This window comes from Liolophura sinensis, chromosome 9 (assembly GCF_032854445.1).
Source record: "Liolophura sinensis isolate JHLJ2023 chromosome 9, CUHK_Ljap_v2, whole genome shotgun sequence".
In the NCBI taxonomy this organism is placed as follows: domain Eukaryota; kingdom Metazoa; phylum Mollusca; class Polyplacophora; order Chitonida; family Chitonidae; genus Liolophura; species Liolophura sinensis.
Window position 1 is genome coordinate 18,586,750 of NC_088303.1, and position 21,785 is coordinate 18,608,534.

Genomic DNA, 21,785 nt, shown 5'->3' on the forward strand with positions numbered 1-21,785 from the left:
TGTATACATATATCTTATGTAATGCAACAACATTAAGGCGTTGCTTAAATGAATTTTTCTAATATAATTAAAGACGCACAGCATAGAGAGTAAGACCAGGGCAGCGATGTGTGATGGCTGTGTAATGGCTGGCAAGTAGTCACACATAACCGGTGATGTACGGCCTCTTGTCAGTTTACCTTAGTCAGGGTTTTATTCTAACAGTTCGTGTATATGCATAAACAGTGGCAATTTACACGCCCCCTATCATCATGGCTTAAGTAGAATTAGGTGAGAAAAAGAAAAGAAAAGAAATGCAGTGATTTGAATTGCCATCAATTAGACGTCACTGGTCTAGAATTACTCAAAATGCTGTGTTGTCATCACATTTAACACACAATCCCATTAAACAATGGCAGAAATGAAGCTCATGACTCCTTTGTTCTTGGCAAAATAGTTTATTTATGGTCAGGAGTAACATCTGTTTTGTAGTGTACAAATTATCCAAAATGATTCAACGGTCACTTTCGCCATAAACGCAATAACTCACATTTAATCTAAGTCTTTATCTTAAATAAGCAATAAAAACAGTTTACAAAGTATTGGAGACAAACGCTAATTCATAACGATACATATATAAATATATACACAATAAGATACAAAACAGCCAAGTGAATCAGAACATTTAGGTCTCTGTTACATAATCAGCACATCTGTAATCAATAACACAGAATAAAACAGAAAAAGTAAATGCAACAAAAGAAACATATCATTAAAGAATATTATTCATACTTTAGGATGCATGTACACAATATATGACACTCAAGTCAGTTAAGTCTGGTGGTAATAACAATAAAGCCGGGAGTTTACTTGGCAGATAGAGCCCCACACACTTCCCTATACCACCCAATGAAAAATTTCACTTAGCTCTCTGGAGCCTGTCCTAATGTTTGATTTACACTATATGCCCTTTCCGCCCACTACGTTCTAACTGCCTTTACTTAAGGTGTTGAATACAATGTCCAATGTCCTTGTTTTTGAGGCCCTCCAATTTCAGTAAATACGAACACCTGCTGCTCGGTAGCTAAAGTATTAACACTCCTCTACATCTTTCTGACAAAGCAAACGCACAATCAACCAAATGCACAATCAACACCACCAGTACTAGAGTGCAAGTTAGATGCTGTATCTTATAACAATTACATAACTTATACCTATATCCTCACATGCACACCCGTCACTTTAAATGCCATGAAAATAATTTCTGACTGGGTCAGGAAATGTCGTAGGGGCTAAGTACAAGCATTGCAAACGATGATCACAAATTTATCTCATCAGAGATACTGTTTGGAAAGAGACTGTAGGAAGCGGTTCTTGCGAACAAGAATGGCTTGTTGAAGGATGTCTTCAGGATTGTTACTATTGACGTCCAACTGATTCAGTGCCCTGAGCTGGAAATAAAATGAAATGTAAAACTGTCAACACAAAATCCACTGAGTCAAAATAACTTAGAATTAAGGCAATTGCCTGAATATTACTTGCACTTCACAATTCAATATACAGGTAAACTCCGATTAAATCTATAATACAACAACTACAAACATATTTAAACTTTTTTAATATACTCTGTAAACTGTACAACTGAACAAGTACACCACAAGCAAACTTGGTCGGGTACCTTGACCACCAGAACACTTACAGCTGCTTGCCGCTTGTCCATTTCACCTCGTTTAGTATGTAAATCTGACAATGGTTAAGGTAAATATGAAAAGTTCCATTCAAGAAATTTGGATTTAGGGGGTGGGGGGAAGAGCACTTCAGAGGAACAATAACCTTACCTAGAAATGACTCCACACTACATGCACATGTATGTATAGCTTACAAAATACCTTGTAAATTTTATATTCACTTGACTGGTTTTTTAAATTTTTGCAGTAATCGAAAACATTTTACTATTATGACGGCGGCCAGCAGTATGGTGATAGGAAACTGGGCAGAGAAACCCACAATCATCCACATGTTGTTTACAGATCATCTGGAGAAGAAAAGAAGCCCCTGAATTATTGTGCTGCTGTAGAACATTAACCACTCAGCTGTTAACATAGAGCATAAATCTAGGTGGCTATAAAATACAGCAGTAGTCAGGCTTACCGATGGAAGGATTTATTTGATTGGTGTTTTACACAGAACTCAAGAATATTTCACTTAAATTCTGGCAGCTAGCATTTTGGTGGAAGGAAACTTTACAGAGCCTGAGGGAAACTCAATACACCTTACACGGCACCTCAACAAGTACTTGACAAACCTGTTCACATCCTCAATTAATTCAGACTGAGTCGAATAAGAGCATGCTGCCTCATTTACAGTAAAGGCTTTAATGACTTCTGGAACAATCTGCTGTTTTAGTGAAGAGTAGAACACAAAAATACACTGCAATAATGATTAATTTGGCAAAAAGACCAACTCTCTTAATATACTGAAAGGATACGTATCAGGAATTCCAAAATACTGATGTCCCAGATAAATGGATAATAGGTGTCCATGGCGTCGTACGTGTTCCTTTCTTGCAGAGCCTTGAAAGCCGTTGCATAATCCACTTCATCCAAGAACTGACAAAGAACAGCCACCTGAAACAATGATGATTTGATCTGATTTGATTCTCTTGTCTTTATGGTTGTCTCTTGCTGCACTTAGGAATATTTCACTTCCCCGTGTATGAGTAGCAGTGGATTTCACTGGTGAAGCAGGCCCTACAAAACATCGCAGTAAACAACTGATTTGGCCAAGTAAATGACATATTTTCTCTCGCAGAATTGGGTGCCATATTGGTGGAAGGCAAGTGATCTTCCAAAGAACTTCATATAAGACCACCTAAACATTCATCCACTTATTTCCCACAAAAATTCCACAGTGGTGACAGTGTCATTTAGCAGATTTCTTGTGCAAGGCTGGAATTTAAAAAAAAAAAATTATTTATTTATTTGATTGGTGTTTTACGCCGTACTCAACAATATTTTATTTATGCGACGACGATCTTCATTATGGTGGGAGGAAACCAGGCACAGCCCAGGTGAAACCCAAAACCATGCACAGGTTTCATTCGTGGCTGGCTCCTAGGTCATTGTGCTGTGCTGGCGTGCTAACCCACTCGGCCAATGAGGTCTCCACAAAAATTTAAATTGTTGCTTACTGGCCAGCATAAATTTTTCCTTTCAATGTCAGAGGCGGGTATAAAAACAAAATTTGAAAATGATTTAATTTGTGGAAAAAGTGGACTTTCCCAGCAATTATTTACTGTTGAAGACATATTTACATGACTGGAAAGTCTTGAAAAACAAGGAAATCACAACATGAAAATCAATCAAAATGTAAAGTTGAAATTTATTTTTTTCCATTTTTTTGTGCTGGATCACCCATAAAACACAAAATAAAGTTGGTATGGACCAATCATACAATGCAAAAATGAATGATAATTTCCCCCCATATGATAAATGGCTACAGGTAGTCTTAGGTCTTTCAGATCATCTGTGACTCACCTGTGTGTGACACTGGAGGTAGGAGGAGCACTTGATCATTCGCCTGTACACCTACAACCAAAGTCATACCATTTATTTACCTGACAGGTTTTTAAGGCCATACCTCAATCTTACATGGCAGACAGATTTGTAACAAATTATACAGATGCTACACAGGTTTGTAACAAATCTTACAGTTGGTAGACAGGTTTGCAAAAATCTTTACACGATGGTAGAGTGGTTTGCCACAAATCTTTACATGATGGTAGACAGGTTTGAAACAAATCTTACAGGTTGGAAGACAGGTTTGAAACAATCAGCACATTCTCTTACGCATGTTTGTACGAGGCCTAAAGAAAACAGGAAGCCTAAATTATTGCTGTCTTTAAAACCCTGAATCAATCAACTTTTCACCTTCATTTAATAGAGTTTGTCTTGAAGGGCTTCTTCAATATTTATCTGTAATCTGCAATGTTTCTCACCTGTTCATCGTAAACCAGATTAATGTGAGTTTCGGTGAAGAAATCTGTGGCCACCACACCTGACTCTAGGTAAAACTTCATCGCTGGGGCATGTTGTCCATGAGCTGAAACAAGAGGGAACAATTAAGAAATGATATTCCTATTGTGAGTGTCTATTGACTGTATTACAGTCACCCTAATGATTCCTTCGTCGTCATATGACTGTAAAATTGTTGAAACCCCAAGCACTCACTCACTCACTCAATTAGATGGACGGGGTTATTATTTTAGGTCAAAGGCATAAATAGAGGGTCTCCAACAAGTGACTGTAGGTATTTCTGCACAGGATGAAATATATACTAACAGAAGAGTTCAACATCAGACCTGCCTTTACGGACCAAATTTTGAGAATTTTTTTTACATTACCATATGCAAGGTTAGCAGATAATTGTTTTAAGTTCCCAAAAATGATTGTGAAAGGAGACCTTGTAGAGTCACATCAAAACCAGTGACAACAACAGGAGTACGTAGCTGAAATGTGCCTTAACATACCAGAAGAGAAAAAAAACTTTGGCAACAACATCATTCTTACGCAACAAATAGAGAAATAAAGGAATTTCCAAAGTATCTATAAGTGGCTATACAGTCACCATATCTTGGACATTTGCACTCCATGCAGACAAAATAGTCACGCTGTATACAAAGTAGTATGGCGCGTGTATAGCTTTTGACTGGCTGATTTTTGTCAATCAACTGACGTGAGTCAATCAATTAGCTCTCAACTTTTGTTAACGAAAGGGAATACGATATTTATTCCCCGCCCCCCCCCCCCTTTAATCCCATGCTCTCGGTCACATTTACGGGATAAAAAATATTTTAACTTCGTCCACCTTATTGATTGACAGTGAAACTGCTGTTCACCTTACTGAAAGTAAAACATAGCAAGAAAGTTATTTCCTCTTCTATAACTCTCCTCAATAATGCTTAATGTTGGTGAATAGTAATAAAATAAGAAAAAAAACTTTCACACCCATATGAAGTAGTGTTACAAGATCCCTGCATAGTTATTCCAAATAGCACATGGCCTACAACGTCACACACACCGGGTGAAAGCAGGGCCTATCAACAAGACGGTTACCAGCTTTATATGGTTATAGATTTCAGTTTGAATGAGTATCAAACTAATCACAAATTAGGATGTTGGAAATTAATCAGGAAACTGTTTCTGTGGCATATGGCTTGTGGAATTAATTCTACCCAAAATAACACTCCTTTTTATGAGTAGACTTCTCCGTTCCATGTACATCATCGGAGAAGCATTTTTGCACGTGAAAAGGAGACAACACTCTAATGCCAAACTCCAAATTATATATAGCTTGCCAGGAAAAGCTTTTTAATCTTTACATGTACATGTAATGGTGGTAAATAATCTATATCTTGACTGCTCCAGGATAAATCTGCACCTACATGGAGATCTCACATGTTGATTTTCTCTTGAATATATCCATATACATGCACATGTATGTAAATTTATTTAATTTACTTATTTGACTAGTGTTTTGCATCATACTCAAGAATATTTCACTTATACGACGGCAGCCAGCATTATAGTGAGAGGAAACCGGGCACAGCCCGGAGGAAACATACAACCATCCGTCAGTTGCTGTCAAACCTTCCCACATAGGGCCGGAGAGGAAGCAAGCATGAACTGGACTTGAACTCACAGTGACTGCACTGGAGAGAGACTCCTGGGTCATTACGCTGCGATCAGTTGCTGTCAGACCTTCCCACATACGGCCGGAGAGGAAGCAAGCATGAACTGGACTTGAACTCACAGTGACTGCACTGGAGAGAGACTCCTGTGTCATTATGCTGCGCTAGCGTGATAACCAACTGAGCCATGGAGGTATGTAAATACATACAAGCCTGCATATGTACATGAGTGTGTGGGATACACAGTACACATATCTGTTAGCATATCGGCATGGCACACAGCACAATTTTCATTTCTTAATCAAAACATATTTTGTTCAACAATGCGCTCCAATTTACCATCATTTATATACATATATGTATATATGCATATATATGCCATTTAAATTGATTAGGGATAGAAAAGGTCCAAACATTTTTCACTGTAAACTATATGCACACTGTTGATTAAGGAAATGACTACTGAAATAATATTGTGAACAAATGCATGAATGATTGAAGTACCTAAATGAAGATCAGCCTGGGTTCGCAGCCAAGATGCTTCTGATGGGTGCATGGTTATCGCATGGCGCATCACCAACACAACTGTATCTGCGACAGCCGACACGTTCACAGCGTTTGTGCTAGAAACAAACAATTCAAATACAATGGACAAATTCCAGAACATACACACATTAAAATACAGCATAGTTACTTGTACAAAATTTTATCCTATAGTGACTACAGTGAAACTTGTGAAAACCAGAACCTGGGCATGTCTGAATCTCGTCAACACCCCAGGATTAATGCAGTCCGCTTTATTATCAATTTAAAATACTTACAATTCGACCTTGAGATACCAGAATGTGCGAACTCTGTTTATTTGCCCCAATTTGTTCAACTGTGTTAAGTACACGTGGGTGTCTCTGTGATTAGCGCACCAGCATGGTTCAGTGACCCACGAGCCTCTCACCAATGCGGTTGTCGTGAGTTCACATCCAGCTCATGCTGGACTCCTCTTCAGCTGTATGTGGGAAGGTCTACCAGCAAAATGCGGATGGTTTGGGTTTCCCCCAGAGAAATGTTTAAATAAAGTTATATGGGCTGTACTTGATTTCTTGCCTTTATTTTGAAGAATAGATACCTACATTTTCATTGGTCCTGCAGATGAATAATTTTCACAGGTTTCAGTGTAGTCTCTTTAATGTAATCAAAATCATTCAGTGTCCTTCTGCATGACTCACTCATTGCATTTCACATAAACTTTGATTTGTTAAAAATTTGGCTTTAAAAAGGTCTTAAATGATACCTTTGATTCTAAAACTTAAGGGTGGATGAATCAATCAGAATCAAAAAGTGTCACTCGAAAAAAAACGCTAAGTCCTAGGTGGAATGAAGTAAATAAACATTTAATAAGTGTAAAGTAATAAAAGCAAGATTTGTCAAACAAATGAGACTGTGTAATGAGCTCTAGGAATATGAGCAAACGTAGCCATTCAATTATTCACAAACAATTCATCTTTACAGATTGTGACTGGCTAAGACAGAACTGGATTGTCATACTTGCTGAGAGCTGTAGGCCAGAGTGGCAGGAAGTCACTCATAATGTCATTGGAGATGTCGTCCTGCAACAGACAGCATTGTCACATGTACATACAGGTACACTCCCTCATATATGTGTACACTTGTCAATGTACATCTACAACAGACAGCACTGTCACATGTACATACAGGTACACTCCCTCATATATGTGTACACGTGTCAATGTACATCTACAACAGACAGCATTGTCACATGTACATACAGGTACACTCCCTCATATATGTGTACACATGACAGTGTACATCTACAACAGACAGCATTGTCACATGTACATACAGGTACACTCCCACATACATGTGTACACGTGACAGTGTACATCTACAACAGACAGCATTGTCACATGTACATACAGGTACACTCCCTCATACATGTGTACACGTGACAGTGTACATCTACAACAGACAGCATTGTCACATGTACATACAGGTACACTCCCTCATACATGTGTACACGTGACAGTGTACATCTACAACAGACAGCACTGTCACATGTACATACAGGTACGCTCCCTCATATATGTGTACACGTGACAGTGTACATCTACAACAGACAGCACTGTCACATGTACATACAGGTACACTCCCTCATATATGTGTACACGTGACAGTGTACATCTACAACAGACAGCACTGTCACATGTACATACAGGTACACTCCCTCATATATGTGTACACGTGACAGTGTACATCTACAACAGACAGCATTGTCACATGTACATACAGGTACACTCCCACATACATGTGTACACGTGACAGTGTACATCTACAACAGACAGCATTGTCACATGTACATACAGGTACACTCCCACATATATGTGTACAGGTGACAGTGTACATCTACAACAGACAGCATTGTCACATGTACATACAGGCACACTCCCACATATATGTGTGCTCGTGACAGTGTACATCTACAACAGACAGCACTGTCACATGCACATACAGGCACAACTCCACATACATGTATACACATGTCAATGTACATCTACAACAGACAGCATTGTTACATGCACATACAGGTACACTGCCACATACATGTGTACACCTGTCAATGTACATCTACAACAGGCACCACTATCACATGTACATAGAGGCACACTCCCACATACATGTGTACACCTGTCAATGTACATCTACAACAGGCATCATTGTCACATGTACAGAGAGGCACAGTCCCACATACATGTGAACAGGTGTCAATGTTCATCTACAACAGACAGCATTGTCACATGTACATAGAGGCACACTCCCACATACATGTGTACACCTGTCAATGTACATCTACAACAGGCACCACTGTCACATGTACATAGAGGCACACTCCCACATATATGTGTACACCTGTCAATGTACAGCTACAACAGACAGCATTGTCACATGCACATACAGGTACACTCCCACATACATACATACAACACAAAAGACCTGCATTCAAGTACAGCATGGGGCAGACACATCTACAAGATCTTTTTAGAGCTTCCTTTGAAACACCTCCAACACTTGATAAAAAGACAGTTATCATGCATTTCATGAAAATACTACAGCAGCCCCATTTATGTACGAGGCATTCAACTAAAAGTCCTTTAGTGTCCACATGTATATGAATGTAGTCACATATAATAAATCCTATATCAGTAGGAGTATTTGGAATGCTAGAGATCATTTTTAATTTTTAAGCATTAGGTTGTATGGTCCATATCAAATCTATTCAAGGCCAAGGAAAACAAAAAAATAAAAACAAAACACTAACTCGGCCAGCACAGTCTACAACACAAATGTCAGTAGTCTTGTGGTTGCATCTGACAACTCTTATTGTGTCCTCTAGTGTCAACTGAGATATTTCCATATGTTAGGTTGTTAAGTTCTCCTTGGTTGGAAGTAAGGACGGGGTTCGGTCTGTTTGTAATTTTACAGATACCTTTCCATTCCGTGACCGAGCATTTTTAATTGTACATCTACATGGAGCTATTACACCTGTAGCAAATTACCACTGTATATACCCAAGAATACAATGATACCAACAAAAAGCAACCAACCACCACAGGCACAGCAATCAGCTGCCACTGATTCAGCAATCAACCATCAATGGTACAGCAATCAGCTGACACTGATTCAGCAATCAGCCATCACTGGTACAGCAATCAGCTGACACTGGTTTAACAATCAGCTTCACTGGTAGCTTCAGCAATAAGCTGGCACTGGTTCAGCCATAAGCTGGCACTGATTCAGCAATCAGTCACCACTGGTTTAACAATCAGCTTTACTGGTAGCTTCAGCTATTACATGTCACTGGTTCAGCAATTAGGTCGCACTGGTTCAGCAATAAGCTGGCCCTGGTTCAGCAATCATTTGAGACTGACTCAGCAATGAGCCATCACTGATTCAGCAATCAGCCACCACTGGTTTAACAATCAGGTTCACTGGTAGCTTCAGCTATTAGCTGGCACTGGTTCAGCAATCAGCTGGCACTGGTTCAGCAATCAGCTGGCACTGGTTCAGCAATCAGTTGACACTGGTTCAGCAATCAGCTGGCACTGGTTCAGCAATCAGCTGACACTGGTTCAGCAATCAGCTTCACTAGTAGGTTTGGCAATCGGACACCATACATTGTATATACTTGAGTACGGCGTAAAACACCAATCAAACAAACAAATAAATCATTGGTTGAGGGTTGATGAGCTGTGGCAAATATAGTCAAATATAGCTTTTTATAGTCAAATGAGCGGAGTCTGTCACCTAGATGTAGACAACAAAAAATAAAACAAATTTAACACTTTGTGTATCCATTGAGTTTACTTTCATATGTATGCCCTGAAGGCAGCTGACCCATCTGTGTATTGAGAAGGACACACACAAATTAATTTTGATGGGAATTTTAATCCAGCAGCAGGACTTTTCATTGCATCATTTTATTGACGGCAAATGTTCCTTTCCCAGCTCATCATGATGATGTCACACTAAAGACTGTATGACATTACAACGATGTAGACGTTACGCTATCTATTCTTCACGTAACAATGACTCAATGTCCTGCTTTACACTAGCACCACCTCACAGGATTAAAAAACATGACGCTCCCCGTTAGGCCATAACAGAATTTACAAATCATCCAAATCAGCCAGCAATGGTTTTTGTAGAAGACTTACCTTTAGGGCATTGTAGAACTTTGTCAGGCAGGAAATCAAAGTGGAGAGAATAACTTTATCCTGTAAGCAGAATACACACCTGTCAAATGGTTTATCAGAGAGATGAACACGTCAGGTACTATCCAAGGTACAATAAGGACTGAAGTTTTCACACACATATTTGCCATAATGGCATTGTTTTAATGCGATTTTACCTGTGTGTTAAATGTGTTGAATACACAGCATTTTGAGTAATTCTAGACCAGTGACATCTAATAAATTGCAATTAACATCACTGCATGTTTTTTTTTTACCTAGTTTTGCTTAAGCCATGGTGCAAGGGGGCTTGTAAATTGCTACTATTTATGCATTTACATGAACAATCTGTGAATGCTTGTACAAAGAAACAAAAAATTACAGCATTATGGTGGGAGGAATCCGAGCAGAGCACGGGGGAAACCCACGGCCATCCGCAGGTTGCTGGCACACCTTCCCACGTACGGCCGGAGAGGAGGTCAGCATGAGCTGGACTTGAACTCACAGCGACAGCATTGGTGAGAGACTCCTGGGTTATTACGCTGCTCTAGCGCGCTAACCGACTGAGCCACGGAGGCTCGACCCAGAATGAATAACATAAAACTGAAACTTAATTTGAAGCTTGTCATGGTGATTCAATGTTTTATCATGGACTGACAGATGAGGTGAAAACATAAAGTCTACTCTTGGTAAAAGCCAGGGGAGTATTAAATTCAGCATTGAAACAGTCAACTGTGACCTGGAAACTGTATTCTCGGTATAAAACAAAACAATACTCACTTTGACTTTCTGAACAAAGGAGACGAACTGTTCCCGGCTTAAGACTCCCAACTGGGAGTCTCTGTGAAAGGCGCTGTCTCGACCACTGTTGCTTCTTTTGTGTTGGGTATTAGTGGAGAAAATCTGTAACACTGGAGAATATAATACAGGGCTTTAGATTACTTTAATTCACCTTGTAAATCTGACCATCCTTAGATAACTGGGATCTCAGGATCAATACTATTCTCAATGACTAGGAAAAGCACACTTTTAATTATTCATTAAGGCCACAAAAATTTTAATTTTTGTCTTACCAGCAGAATGATTTTTTTCTATGTCTATGTTTAAAAATAAAAGTGAAACGTCATCTAATTTGTGGAATATGTGGACTTTCCTAGCAATTGATCCAGTCAAAGACAATATTTATGTGATTTGGAAGCCCTGAAAAACAGACATTAAAGGAAAAGAACTCTAAAAATTGAAGTAGGCATCACTAAATAGACCACTTAAAACTATGCACAAATATACTTTCATTTATTTATTTAGATTTTTGTGCAAAGACATATAGGTGCTCAAACATTTGAATTCTAAGGTGGGCTTTATGGACCAAACTATCAGAGTTTAGGAACTGTGATGTCACAGGAAATTTTTCAATCTCTAATCACGAATCTACCTGTTGGAATAACTCATGAGTGGAACATGACTGAAATCATGTTTTCAAAATTTCTTTCTGCTTTTGAACATCAAGAAAAAAGGTGATATGACGTCAGTGTCTCTAAATACCGTCAGTGTGGCTCATTAAGCCCATCATAGAATTCAAATATCTGAATACCTTTCAACACTCTTAAAAAATCTGAAAAAATAGATGAAAATATTTTTACACATAGTTTTCAGTTGTCCGTACGATGAACGTTTCTTCAAATTTTAGCTCTTTTTTTTACTTTATTTATTTATCTATTTGATTGGTGTTTTACGCTGTACTCAAGAATATTTCGTGGCAGTAGCCACCAAAGCCAACAAAAGACTCGATGGTGGACAAACAACATGGGTTCTTAAATTTTATTTATTTATTTGATTGGTGTTCTACACCGTACTCAAGAATATTTCACTTATACGACGGCGGCCAGCATTATGGTGGGTGGAAACCAGGCACAGCCTGGGGAAACCCATGACCATCTGCAGGTTGCTGACAGACCTTCCCACTTACGGCCAGAGAGGAAGCCAGCATGAGCTGGACTTGAATTCACAGCGACCACATTGGTGAGAGGCTCCTGGGTCATTACGCTGCGCTAGCATGCTAACTGACTGAGTTTTTTTACTTTAAGATTGGACAAAAAGGTGGAATTTTTTCCATTTACATACATGTATTTCAATTTTTTAGTCAGTTTGCCCATAAAGCACAAAAACTGGTGCTACCTAAAAACAAACCAATAAAAAACATTAACAGTTCTCTATTTATTGTATTTTCTTGTACTGAGTTGTATGTTCTGTTCAGACACTGAATGTTTCAAATAGCCTATATTTGTGTAGAGGACATCAAGCTGTGTTTGCAGTGATTCTAATCTGGATAGTGCAAGCCTCTCTGTTACAACTATTTTAAAAAAATTCTCATAAATTCTAAATGAGCAATTATATTGTTATGAATTTGCTGTTCATTGCAGTTGACTCAAATAAACAATGTAAAACCCAGAATTTGAGTTCAATCCCGATCAGGGTTTGGTTTTTCAAGCACTTGCAATTTATGTCTTCAGTCTTTATGTTGCTTAATAAACAGGAGCCTTACAGCCTTACAGCATGTATAGAGAAACAGCCCTTAAATCAGTATATTTATCCATTCTGATCACAACAGATTTTTCAGTATCACTGTGCTGACCCAAACCTAATGATGGCGATACATATCCTTCATCTACATGTACTGGTAAACTGACCTGCATCCCAAAGATCGCGAGCAGCTTTCCTGGCATTTTTGATGTTGGGTAAATCTTTACATGTGCAGGAAATGAGACGACCAAACTGTAAAAAGATACAATCAAGTTCATGCTGAGTACTGAGTCAGGTAACAAGGATTTACATTTCCATTTTACTAGATGGCTACATGTAGTACATGTACATACTGTATTTGAGATAAAAATTTGCTCCAAAAACACTATTTAGGTTAACTTATGAACTTGATCTATAACAGTCATGGACGAAATCTTAGGCATATATGGTTGTCTACAACCACAGCAAATTATATTTGAAAACAAATGAAATGAATGAACAAATGGTTGTAGGTCAATGTTCTTCAAGAAGGACTTCTTCTCTTTATATTTGATGAAAGATTTTATTTATTTATTTCACTGGGGTTTAAATGCCATACTTTAACTGATATAATTGTGGATATGTTTATGAGTGCTACATGAAAGCAAACAATATGACTGTTAAAAAATCAGAGTAATTTGTATACAGTGGGAAAATTGTAAATATGACATTAATACAAATCATACATAAAAATACAAAAAATACATTCATAAATGACAGACAAAAGAATACTGTCTAACAGCAGTACTAATGAATAAAAGTAGATGGTACGTGTGTGGACCACAAGTCAAGGGGCAAAATGATGTTTTCAAGGTCAGGTATACATACATCCCTCCTAACCAGAACAATTGGTCTACAGACTGCCATTGGACTGCTAGATTGAACACCTGTCTGGGCAATCTTTAGCTTGAATCACTTGTGTGTCCTGAAACAGGCCAACAAATCTGTCACACATGAACTGTATGTCCATGTATATGGTGGAACATTTCCTGACAGGGTCTGTGTGTGATGCTGGACTTGAAGAAAGGACTCACATGAACACCTGTGCATATCAAATGCACATCTGTGATCCACATTTAAATGGGTTCCTTACTTATCTGAATGGATGTCGCTTCTCAAACACGTAAGTTCTCAAAGTAAGCAGTGTGAGTGCCATGCTCGATGTCAGATTCCTTTTCAGCATGCACAAAAATGGCTGACCTGATAACATTGGGTTTAACAAGACCACGGAGACCATCCACAGAGGCTCCCCGCAAGGCAATACATGACATGAATGAACATTATGTTGATTTTCCAACTGACCTCAATGAATCCGTTGCGAGTGTTCTCCAGATTACACATATATGACCAGTCCTGCATGTTCAGCAGAAATGCAATACAGTGCTCCAGCACTTCCTGGCTAGGCTGGATATCTGGTGATAAACAAATAAACAAATAAACAAAACTACATATAGATTCCTATCGTTCATGTGGCTATATCACCAGGTTCAGGACTGACCCTCATGACAAGGTGGACTTGCTAATACATGAATGGTCAATCAATACATTATTTACATTAAAGGATGCATGAAATGATTCTGTGTATCTCTTAATATACAGTTCAGGATGGGTAATAATATAGAACAGTACAAAAAAAATTCTCAACCTCCTATTCGGGAGGCTTTAAATGGCTTTAAAGTACAATTTCCAGAAGGCCCTAGGCCTGTGGTGATGACATCAACAATGACTGCTGTGAAAACAATTCTGTAGGAGGAACTAAATGAGGCGTTAAGGCAGCCCCATGGAGCCATGCTGTCCCTAAGCACACTGAGTGATTTGAAATAGGCTACTCCAGGATTGAAAAGCAGGGGTCTAGTCAAAGGCCTACATTTACATCAACTGACTTTTAATACTGGATAGTGTAACAAATGTAAATAATTCCACAAATGTAAACCCACAAATACAGAACTTTTAAAACTTAAGCATATGTTATGAAGTTAAATCAACTTTATTCAGGGCTAGTGTCAACTTCCCTTACTGAAAGTATTAGGTGTAATGTGTATTGTAGTTGTAGCTAAATGTATGGAAATAATTCAACCATGGAAGAATATTTTACTCAGCAAAGTGAACTGAATCATGAAAACTTTCCCAACTGGCAACAGCGATCTGAAAAGCTTTCATTTTATCTCCAATTACATAGCAGCTCTGCACATGAAATTTCTGTGCATGACATGAAAAATCATTGTCAGCTTTTATCTTAAAATTTGCAACTCGTGTCTGTAATACATTAACACACTTTCTTTTGAGATTCTTTGTGTTCTGTTGGCATAATGCCTTAATCTTGACAAGACATTTTGACTGCTATTCAATAAACATGAGCATAGAATCCTGCTCTGTGTCGCCTATAGGCCACACGACAGCACTGTGACAGGACGCAGGATTGGTTTGAGACTTGGAACTACAAAAGTGGAACGTCACCTACTGGAGTTGGCCTGTGCAGCATGTCACAACAGAGACAACAGTATGCCAGGCAACAGATTTGTAGAAAGAGATGGAGTAATGACAATGTATGTCTTGGGCATTTAGGTCAATAAACATGTTTACAAATGCCCTTAAAGAGGACTGTGTCTGCTCTTACCCTGGTCCAGTCGTAATGCTGTGATGCAGGTCTTAGCCTTCTTGGCCACATCTTGTTGGGTGGATCCCTCAGGGAATGTCTCGTTGAGAAAGAACTGCTGTAGGTCAGCCAGCACCATTTGCCATTTGATGTGTTTGGAGAGTTTGTAAGTTGAGTCTTGTGTGAGGAAAGAGTCCGCTTTGCTCAGCAGCTGGCGAGATCGGTCAAATATCTGTAACAGGTACATGTGTATACCTTAATAAGGAGTTAGCCAACACCTGAACCTGTCAAATATCTGTCACAGGAACGTGTATACCTTAATAAGGAGGTAGCCAACACCTGAGCCTGTCAAATATCTGTAACAGGTACATGTGTATACCTTAATACGGAGTTAGCCACCTGAACCTGTCAAATATCTGTCACAGGAACGTGTATACCTTAATAAGGAGGTAGCCAACACCTGAGCCTGTGAAATATCTGTAACAGGTACATGTGTATACCTTAATAAGGAGTTAGCCAACACCTGAACCTGTCAAATATCTGTCACAGGAACGTGTATACCTTAATAAGGAGGTAGCCAACACCTGAGCCTGTCAAATATCTGTAACAGGTACACATGTATACCTTAATAAGGAGGCAGCCAACACCTGAACCTGTTAAATATCTGTCACAGGAACATGTGTATACCTTAATAAGGAGGTAGTCAACACCTGTGCCTGTGAAATATCTGTCAAAGGTACATGTGTATACCTTAATAAGGAGGTAGCCAACAACTGAACCTGTCAAATATCTGTAACAGGTACACATTTATACCTTAATAAGGAGGTAGCCAACACCTGAACCTGTTAAGTATCTGTCACAGGAACATGTGTATACCTTAATAAGGAGGTAGCCAACACCTGAGCCTGTCAAATATCTGTAACAGGTACATGTGTATACCTTAATAAGGAGGTAGCCAACACCTGAACCTGTCAAATATCTGTCACAGGTACATGTGTATACCTTAATAAGGAGGTAGCCAACACCTGAAGATCTTTGTCGTTCTTCACAGCTTAGCTGTTCACAACATAGATTCTGTTCTCATGAATTCTATAAACTGAAAATCGGTCATTCTAACTGTCCTGTCCGCAGCGTGTCAAAGCTGTACGTTAAACAAGTTTCCTTCAATCCTTAAGTAATTCCAAATCTGCATCATTTAATTATTCCTAAATAATAAAGACCATAATGAAACAATTAACACAAAGGCAAAAATCAAATAAACAAATGATAAAAGTTGGTTGCTCTTGGCATCAGTGAACTAAAATGGCGCAGACTGTTAGATATACACCACCTGTCTGCTGGTTGGTTCGTCCGTTGGTCAAATTCTGAACATGCCATCTTTTAACCCAGGTTGTTACCTATCAAGGGGCTTGAGCGCAAAAAAACAATAACTATTTGCAGGTTTTCACAGCTACGACAAATATGCCCTTTCCTGACACTGGAATGAACAGTGCCCTTTGTTCTGTTGTAAACATCAAAACTTTCACTCACCCTCAGCTCCATGCAGTGCCTGGCTTTGGCTATTAGGATGGAGATGTAATTCTTGTCCAGCCCTGCTGCTAGCGGTTCCAATCCCTGTTGAATCTCCCTGGGCAACTTCCACTAAAACAGTAAGCAGTAATTATGAGATGATGTAATATCAGCAATTTTACTGTAGATGTTTTTAATAATCATTTATTTCATTGGCATTTTTCTTATTTGTTTTAATTAGTGCTTAGTTTGTTGCCCCTCCCACCCGCTCCCAATGCCCCTTTTATGTAATTGCTGACTTTTAAAATAAGCTGAACTGAATTTCAGTATGTTCATTAAGAAGAGATGATTAACAGAGGTATCTTGCCTTATCATTCAATGTCAGCAGGTTGGAGGCTTGTCTTCCCATCTTGTAGGACAATTCCTTGACCAAATGGCGGATGAGACTGGGATCATAGGCACAAATAAGTTGTCGCTCCAAGTCACCCCCTACAAGTCGGCTACTATCTGTATTAAATGAGAGAACAAAAAGTAACATACATGTAAACTGATGACAAATGTACATCGATTCTTAGCAAATATTCATTACAATTCACTATCAATTCTGCTCATTACACAAAAAAAAAAATCTCCCATGATGACGTGCTGCACATTGATATTTTCTTCATACAGAGTACATGAGCATGACTGAAAATGACTGACGCATGACAGCCTTGTGCGAAGACTACGACCCTAAACTATTCATCATCAAATGCATGAAATTTGAACCACAAGTCTGTCTCTCGTTTCAATCCTATGTATATACATATACATGTATTATATTTTATTATGTGTGTAAAAGTAAAATTAAGACAAAAAAAAAAGTTATACAACATAACCGACTACCCTAATTTCCAGAAAGGGTCACATTAAGTGAAATAAAATTTTTTGGAAGAGTAATTTTTTGAAAAAACAAGCCAAATCTGAGGTGCCCTGTGGCCAGTGACAGAATATCCTCTTGATTGGCAATGCAAAGGGAGACAATCGATTATTCAAGATCTTCAGTCATTAGTCACTAAATCAGATTTATTGGATGCCACTGTTGCTATAGTAAGGAAAATGCCCCTGGAGTAAATGCAATAAAAACAAATCTTTCAGCTTTATCACTGCTGAGAAATTGTTCTGTTTCTATGGAAAGTCCCAGCTGAGTCACAAACCTCTAGAGAGACTAGATCTGGGTGACCTTGACCCCACTGTGTAAGAGGTGTCATCCATGAAGGTGAAGTCGTCTTCCTCGTATGAAGAAAACTCTGAGTATTCATCTTCATCAAAATAGGAGCGGAGGTCACTCTTCAGGAGAGTTTCGCTGAAGTCAGAGTCCCTGGGTAACGACTGCAAAATGTGCCTGCAACAAATTGACATGAAACATAAAAATCATCGACAAATGAGAAGAGAAAATTTAGTTTTACATCTTTTGCCTTAAAGGTGAACTTTAATCTTTGCAAATACAGACTTTTCTCACCATGACACAAGGTTCTGACCTCTTTACTGGTGAAAATAAAACATTTTTCCTTTATATAAATATGTGCATTTCTGTTGTCCAAGGTAAAACATAAATGCGCATCGCTGATCTGTCATTGTTTTTACAAATTTATGACACCTTCTTCATTCAAGTTTTATACAATATGACAGTTTGTCCATTGCCAGCTACATGGGGGAGGAACAAAAGAATGGCATGATGTTCCAAAATCAAGTGGAGACAAGCCTAAACTATACTGTCCAGATTTGTGTAGTTTGCGTCTTGCAATATCCCATATTTCTTATATTTCATGCCTATTTTACTTTAAAGAAGAAGCACATTAAAAATAAGTTTCAGGAAAGTTGACAACAACATTCTGGCTTTACATAGATCAAGTTTTCCAAAACTTTTTTGATCAAGTTTTCCAAATTTTCTTGTGAACTTTTTTTTTTACAGAAATTTATATGAATTTAAACCGTGGCAGGTGTGAATATTAACGACCAAAACTGAGGCCTCCATTTTGACAGGTCTCGAGAGTGAACCAATAATTCTGTCCAGTCAGAATAACTGAAGTGTTTAGTTTCCAGATCAAGTGGTGTTCAGCACATGCTACACACCTGATGGACATCCTTTGTTTTGAGCCAACATTTCCTGATATTCCATCCCACAGCATGCACTATCTGTGTTACCTAAATGACCACAAATTTCACCCTAACCAACTTGCCCATTTTTCTGATTCTGAGAGTTCTATTCATTTTGGCAAGGTGTATTGAGGTTTGCTTGGAACATGGAATGATACAATACTGGAAAATTGTAAGTTTCAGCACCAAAAAATGATATTTTGTGACATTTATTTGCTTCTAAAAATGCACTTTTGTTGGGGAAATTTGAGATCATTTAAAGTATATAAACTGGGGTGATGAAGTACATGGACCTACCAGACAAAGCACTTCAGATTTGATCTTTGTCCATATGATGCTCCACTCATTGCATGTCGTAATACCTGAAAGAAGGATACACTTAAAAGCCTCAACCATGTTATGAAAGCAAGGAGAACCTAATGAAGACATTTATGTCAATTGTTAACTCCAATCTTCCAAATCAAAATATTTATTTCCATGATCATCAGCTAAAAATCTGCAGGTGAAGGCTCACAGAACAACTCTGAGAATAAACCTCAGCTCCACTCCATTGCAGCCGTAAGGGCAATCAATCAAACAGCAACAATAGTCGTGTGAGAATATTAATGAGAAATTTTATTTAGTTGAATTTCTTTAGGAAATTAATTCATTTATTTATCTGATTGTGGTTTAACAACATTAAACAGTAAAACAACAATTTTTCACCTGTGTAACAATGGTGAGTTTTATGAGTGGAGAAACCTGGACTGTCAGCGTAAACCACTGACATTTGGCAAGTTACTGACAAAATTTGTTGTGGAAGAAAAATCCCTAGCTTGTATCTATAATCGTAAGTGAAACAATTAGAATTTATTAAAAACCAACCCAGGTCAATTTCCTTGTGTGATTAAAATAATGTTGAACACTTACTTTCATGAGAAACTCGACGTTAGTGGGCTTTTTATTGAGATCTTCTGACAAATCAGACAAAACGGCTCGCCCCTCTAACACCTTCCTCACAATATTACAGATTCTAAGTTGGAATATTCCAGCCTTTTCCCTGTAACCATCAGTGATATAGTGTACACAATGGAGTGTGATTAGTACAAATAATTGACTGTTGTTTAAAATAAAACTAAAACTAAACCACATGCAAAATGCATATGTGCATCCACGAAGTATTCCACATGAAGTTTATTTTGTGATGTTGCACTGCAGTTCAATGTTGGCAAAATCAGGGACATTGAAACAATAAAAAGCACCATCATGTTATCAGTTTTCAAAACCTGTAAATTAGCACAAAAATAAAATTTCTGTCCAAAAAGTATGGAAAAAAGGTATAAGAAAAAAAAAACCCACCAAAACGGACACACACACAAATAACGCCCTCACTACACAGAACATGACAGAACTTGCAAAAAGGTTAAAGAAATACATTTACAGTAGCACCAAAAATGTGAGTTTCATCAGCTTTTTTTCATTAACTAGTGCTACGTCCATCATTCCAAAGACCCTTCCCCGTGCTCTCTAAAAAAAACATAACACTTTTGCCTTGATACACAATACAAACAAGTACACACCTGGGTTTTTTCTTGATGAACTCTTCCTCCACATCCAGCCTGTACTCCATGGGCAGCTCTTGTCTGAGGTTGTCCTCCATCAGTATGTCTGTGATTCCCTGTGGCATATAGGATCAGAGATTGATTGATTTATTAGTCGATTGATTTATCTGGCTGAGGAGGAAGATTTGCACAATGCGATTTCATCCATGCACTGTACCTGGCAAGTGACAATGGTCATGTCTACAAGAGGACACCAACTAGACCCCGAAGGATGGGACTATGTCTCGGAAAGCACCTGAGAAATTTCCAGATTTTTCCCAGTGCATGTAACATGAAAGTCATTACTGCTGCATAACAGTTATTCTTTCATAGACATCTTCTCACACATGTAGACTTTCATTTGTTTTAGAATTGTTTTTCTACCATGTTATTTCCATACGCTATGAATCATAATAATAACAAAATAAGTCTCATAAAAATAGTTGTAAGTCAAGTCAAAACAGATGATAATTATATTCAAATAGGAAGATAGCAAGCTAATGAATCAGTTTAATACAACAATTTTTGCTATACAAGAATGCACTGTTTGTGTATTTTTATCATGTTTAATTTCTAAAAACAATTGCAACCCTGACAATGGAACACGTATGAAGACTGGTGTGGAACTGGTGTGGTGTCCTGTAACAGTACAGATTATTAATATTTCAAATGCTGACAACGACGGTGATTAAGCATGCAGACATGCAGTCTTCAAAAGTTGATCATTTCATATGTCTCCTGTCATTCAGCTTCAAAGCAAATTTGTTTAAATTCAGCCCAAGCTGTTCTGGAGGTATGGCACAGGTGGGGTTATTGTCTGTTACAATGTCGGCATACTGATGAACAAACGAACAAACAAATGGACATGGCCCAAAAGTTAACAAATCACAAATCCAGGTCATGAAGCTTCAAGACAAATGCAGTAATGGTCAAGCCATAAGTTCTGAAGACACACGTATCACCATATTAATGAGTAAAGTGTAGACCATCAA

At 38.3% G+C, this 21,785-nt stretch overlaps 1 protein-coding gene across 1 annotated transcript in view; it reads right to left on the bottom strand.

Moving 5' to 3' along the window:
- Nucleotides 1–429: 429 nt before the first annotated feature.
- LOC135475266 (integrator complex subunit 8-like) overlaps nucleotides 430–21,785 on the bottom strand; it is a 28,168-nt gene continuing 6,812 nt past the window's right edge. The window contains exons 10-27 of the mRNA XM_064755101.1: nucleotides 20,773–20,870; nucleotides 20,123–20,252; nucleotides 19,511–19,575; nucleotides 18,271–18,458; nucleotides 17,442–17,581; nucleotides 17,096–17,206; nucleotides 15,587–15,797; nucleotides 14,272–14,381; nucleotides 13,098–13,182; nucleotides 11,191–11,321; nucleotides 10,396–10,455; nucleotides 7,211–7,272; nucleotides 6,173–6,291; nucleotides 3,977–4,080; nucleotides 3,516–3,566; nucleotides 2,468–2,606; nucleotides 1,679–1,722; nucleotides 430–1,430 (exon numbers count right to left, since the gene is read on the bottom strand). Coding sequence (XP_064611171.1) covers nucleotides 1,314–1,430; nucleotides 1,679–1,722; nucleotides 2,468–2,606; nucleotides 3,516–3,566; nucleotides 3,977–4,080; nucleotides 6,173–6,291; nucleotides 7,211–7,272; nucleotides 10,396–10,455; nucleotides 11,191–11,321; nucleotides 13,098–13,182; nucleotides 14,272–14,381; nucleotides 15,587–15,797; nucleotides 17,096–17,206; nucleotides 17,442–17,581; nucleotides 18,271–18,458; nucleotides 19,511–19,575; nucleotides 20,123–20,252; nucleotides 20,773–20,870 — 1,965 coding nt within the window. The 3' untranslated portion in view covers nucleotides 430–1,313. The remainder of the gene's footprint in view (nucleotides 1,431–1,678; nucleotides 1,723–2,467; nucleotides 2,607–3,515; nucleotides 3,567–3,976; nucleotides 4,081–6,172; nucleotides 6,292–7,210; nucleotides 7,273–10,395; nucleotides 10,456–11,190; nucleotides 11,322–13,097; nucleotides 13,183–14,271; nucleotides 14,382–15,586; nucleotides 15,798–17,095; nucleotides 17,207–17,441; nucleotides 17,582–18,270; nucleotides 18,459–19,510; nucleotides 19,576–20,122; nucleotides 20,253–20,772; nucleotides 20,871–21,785) is intronic.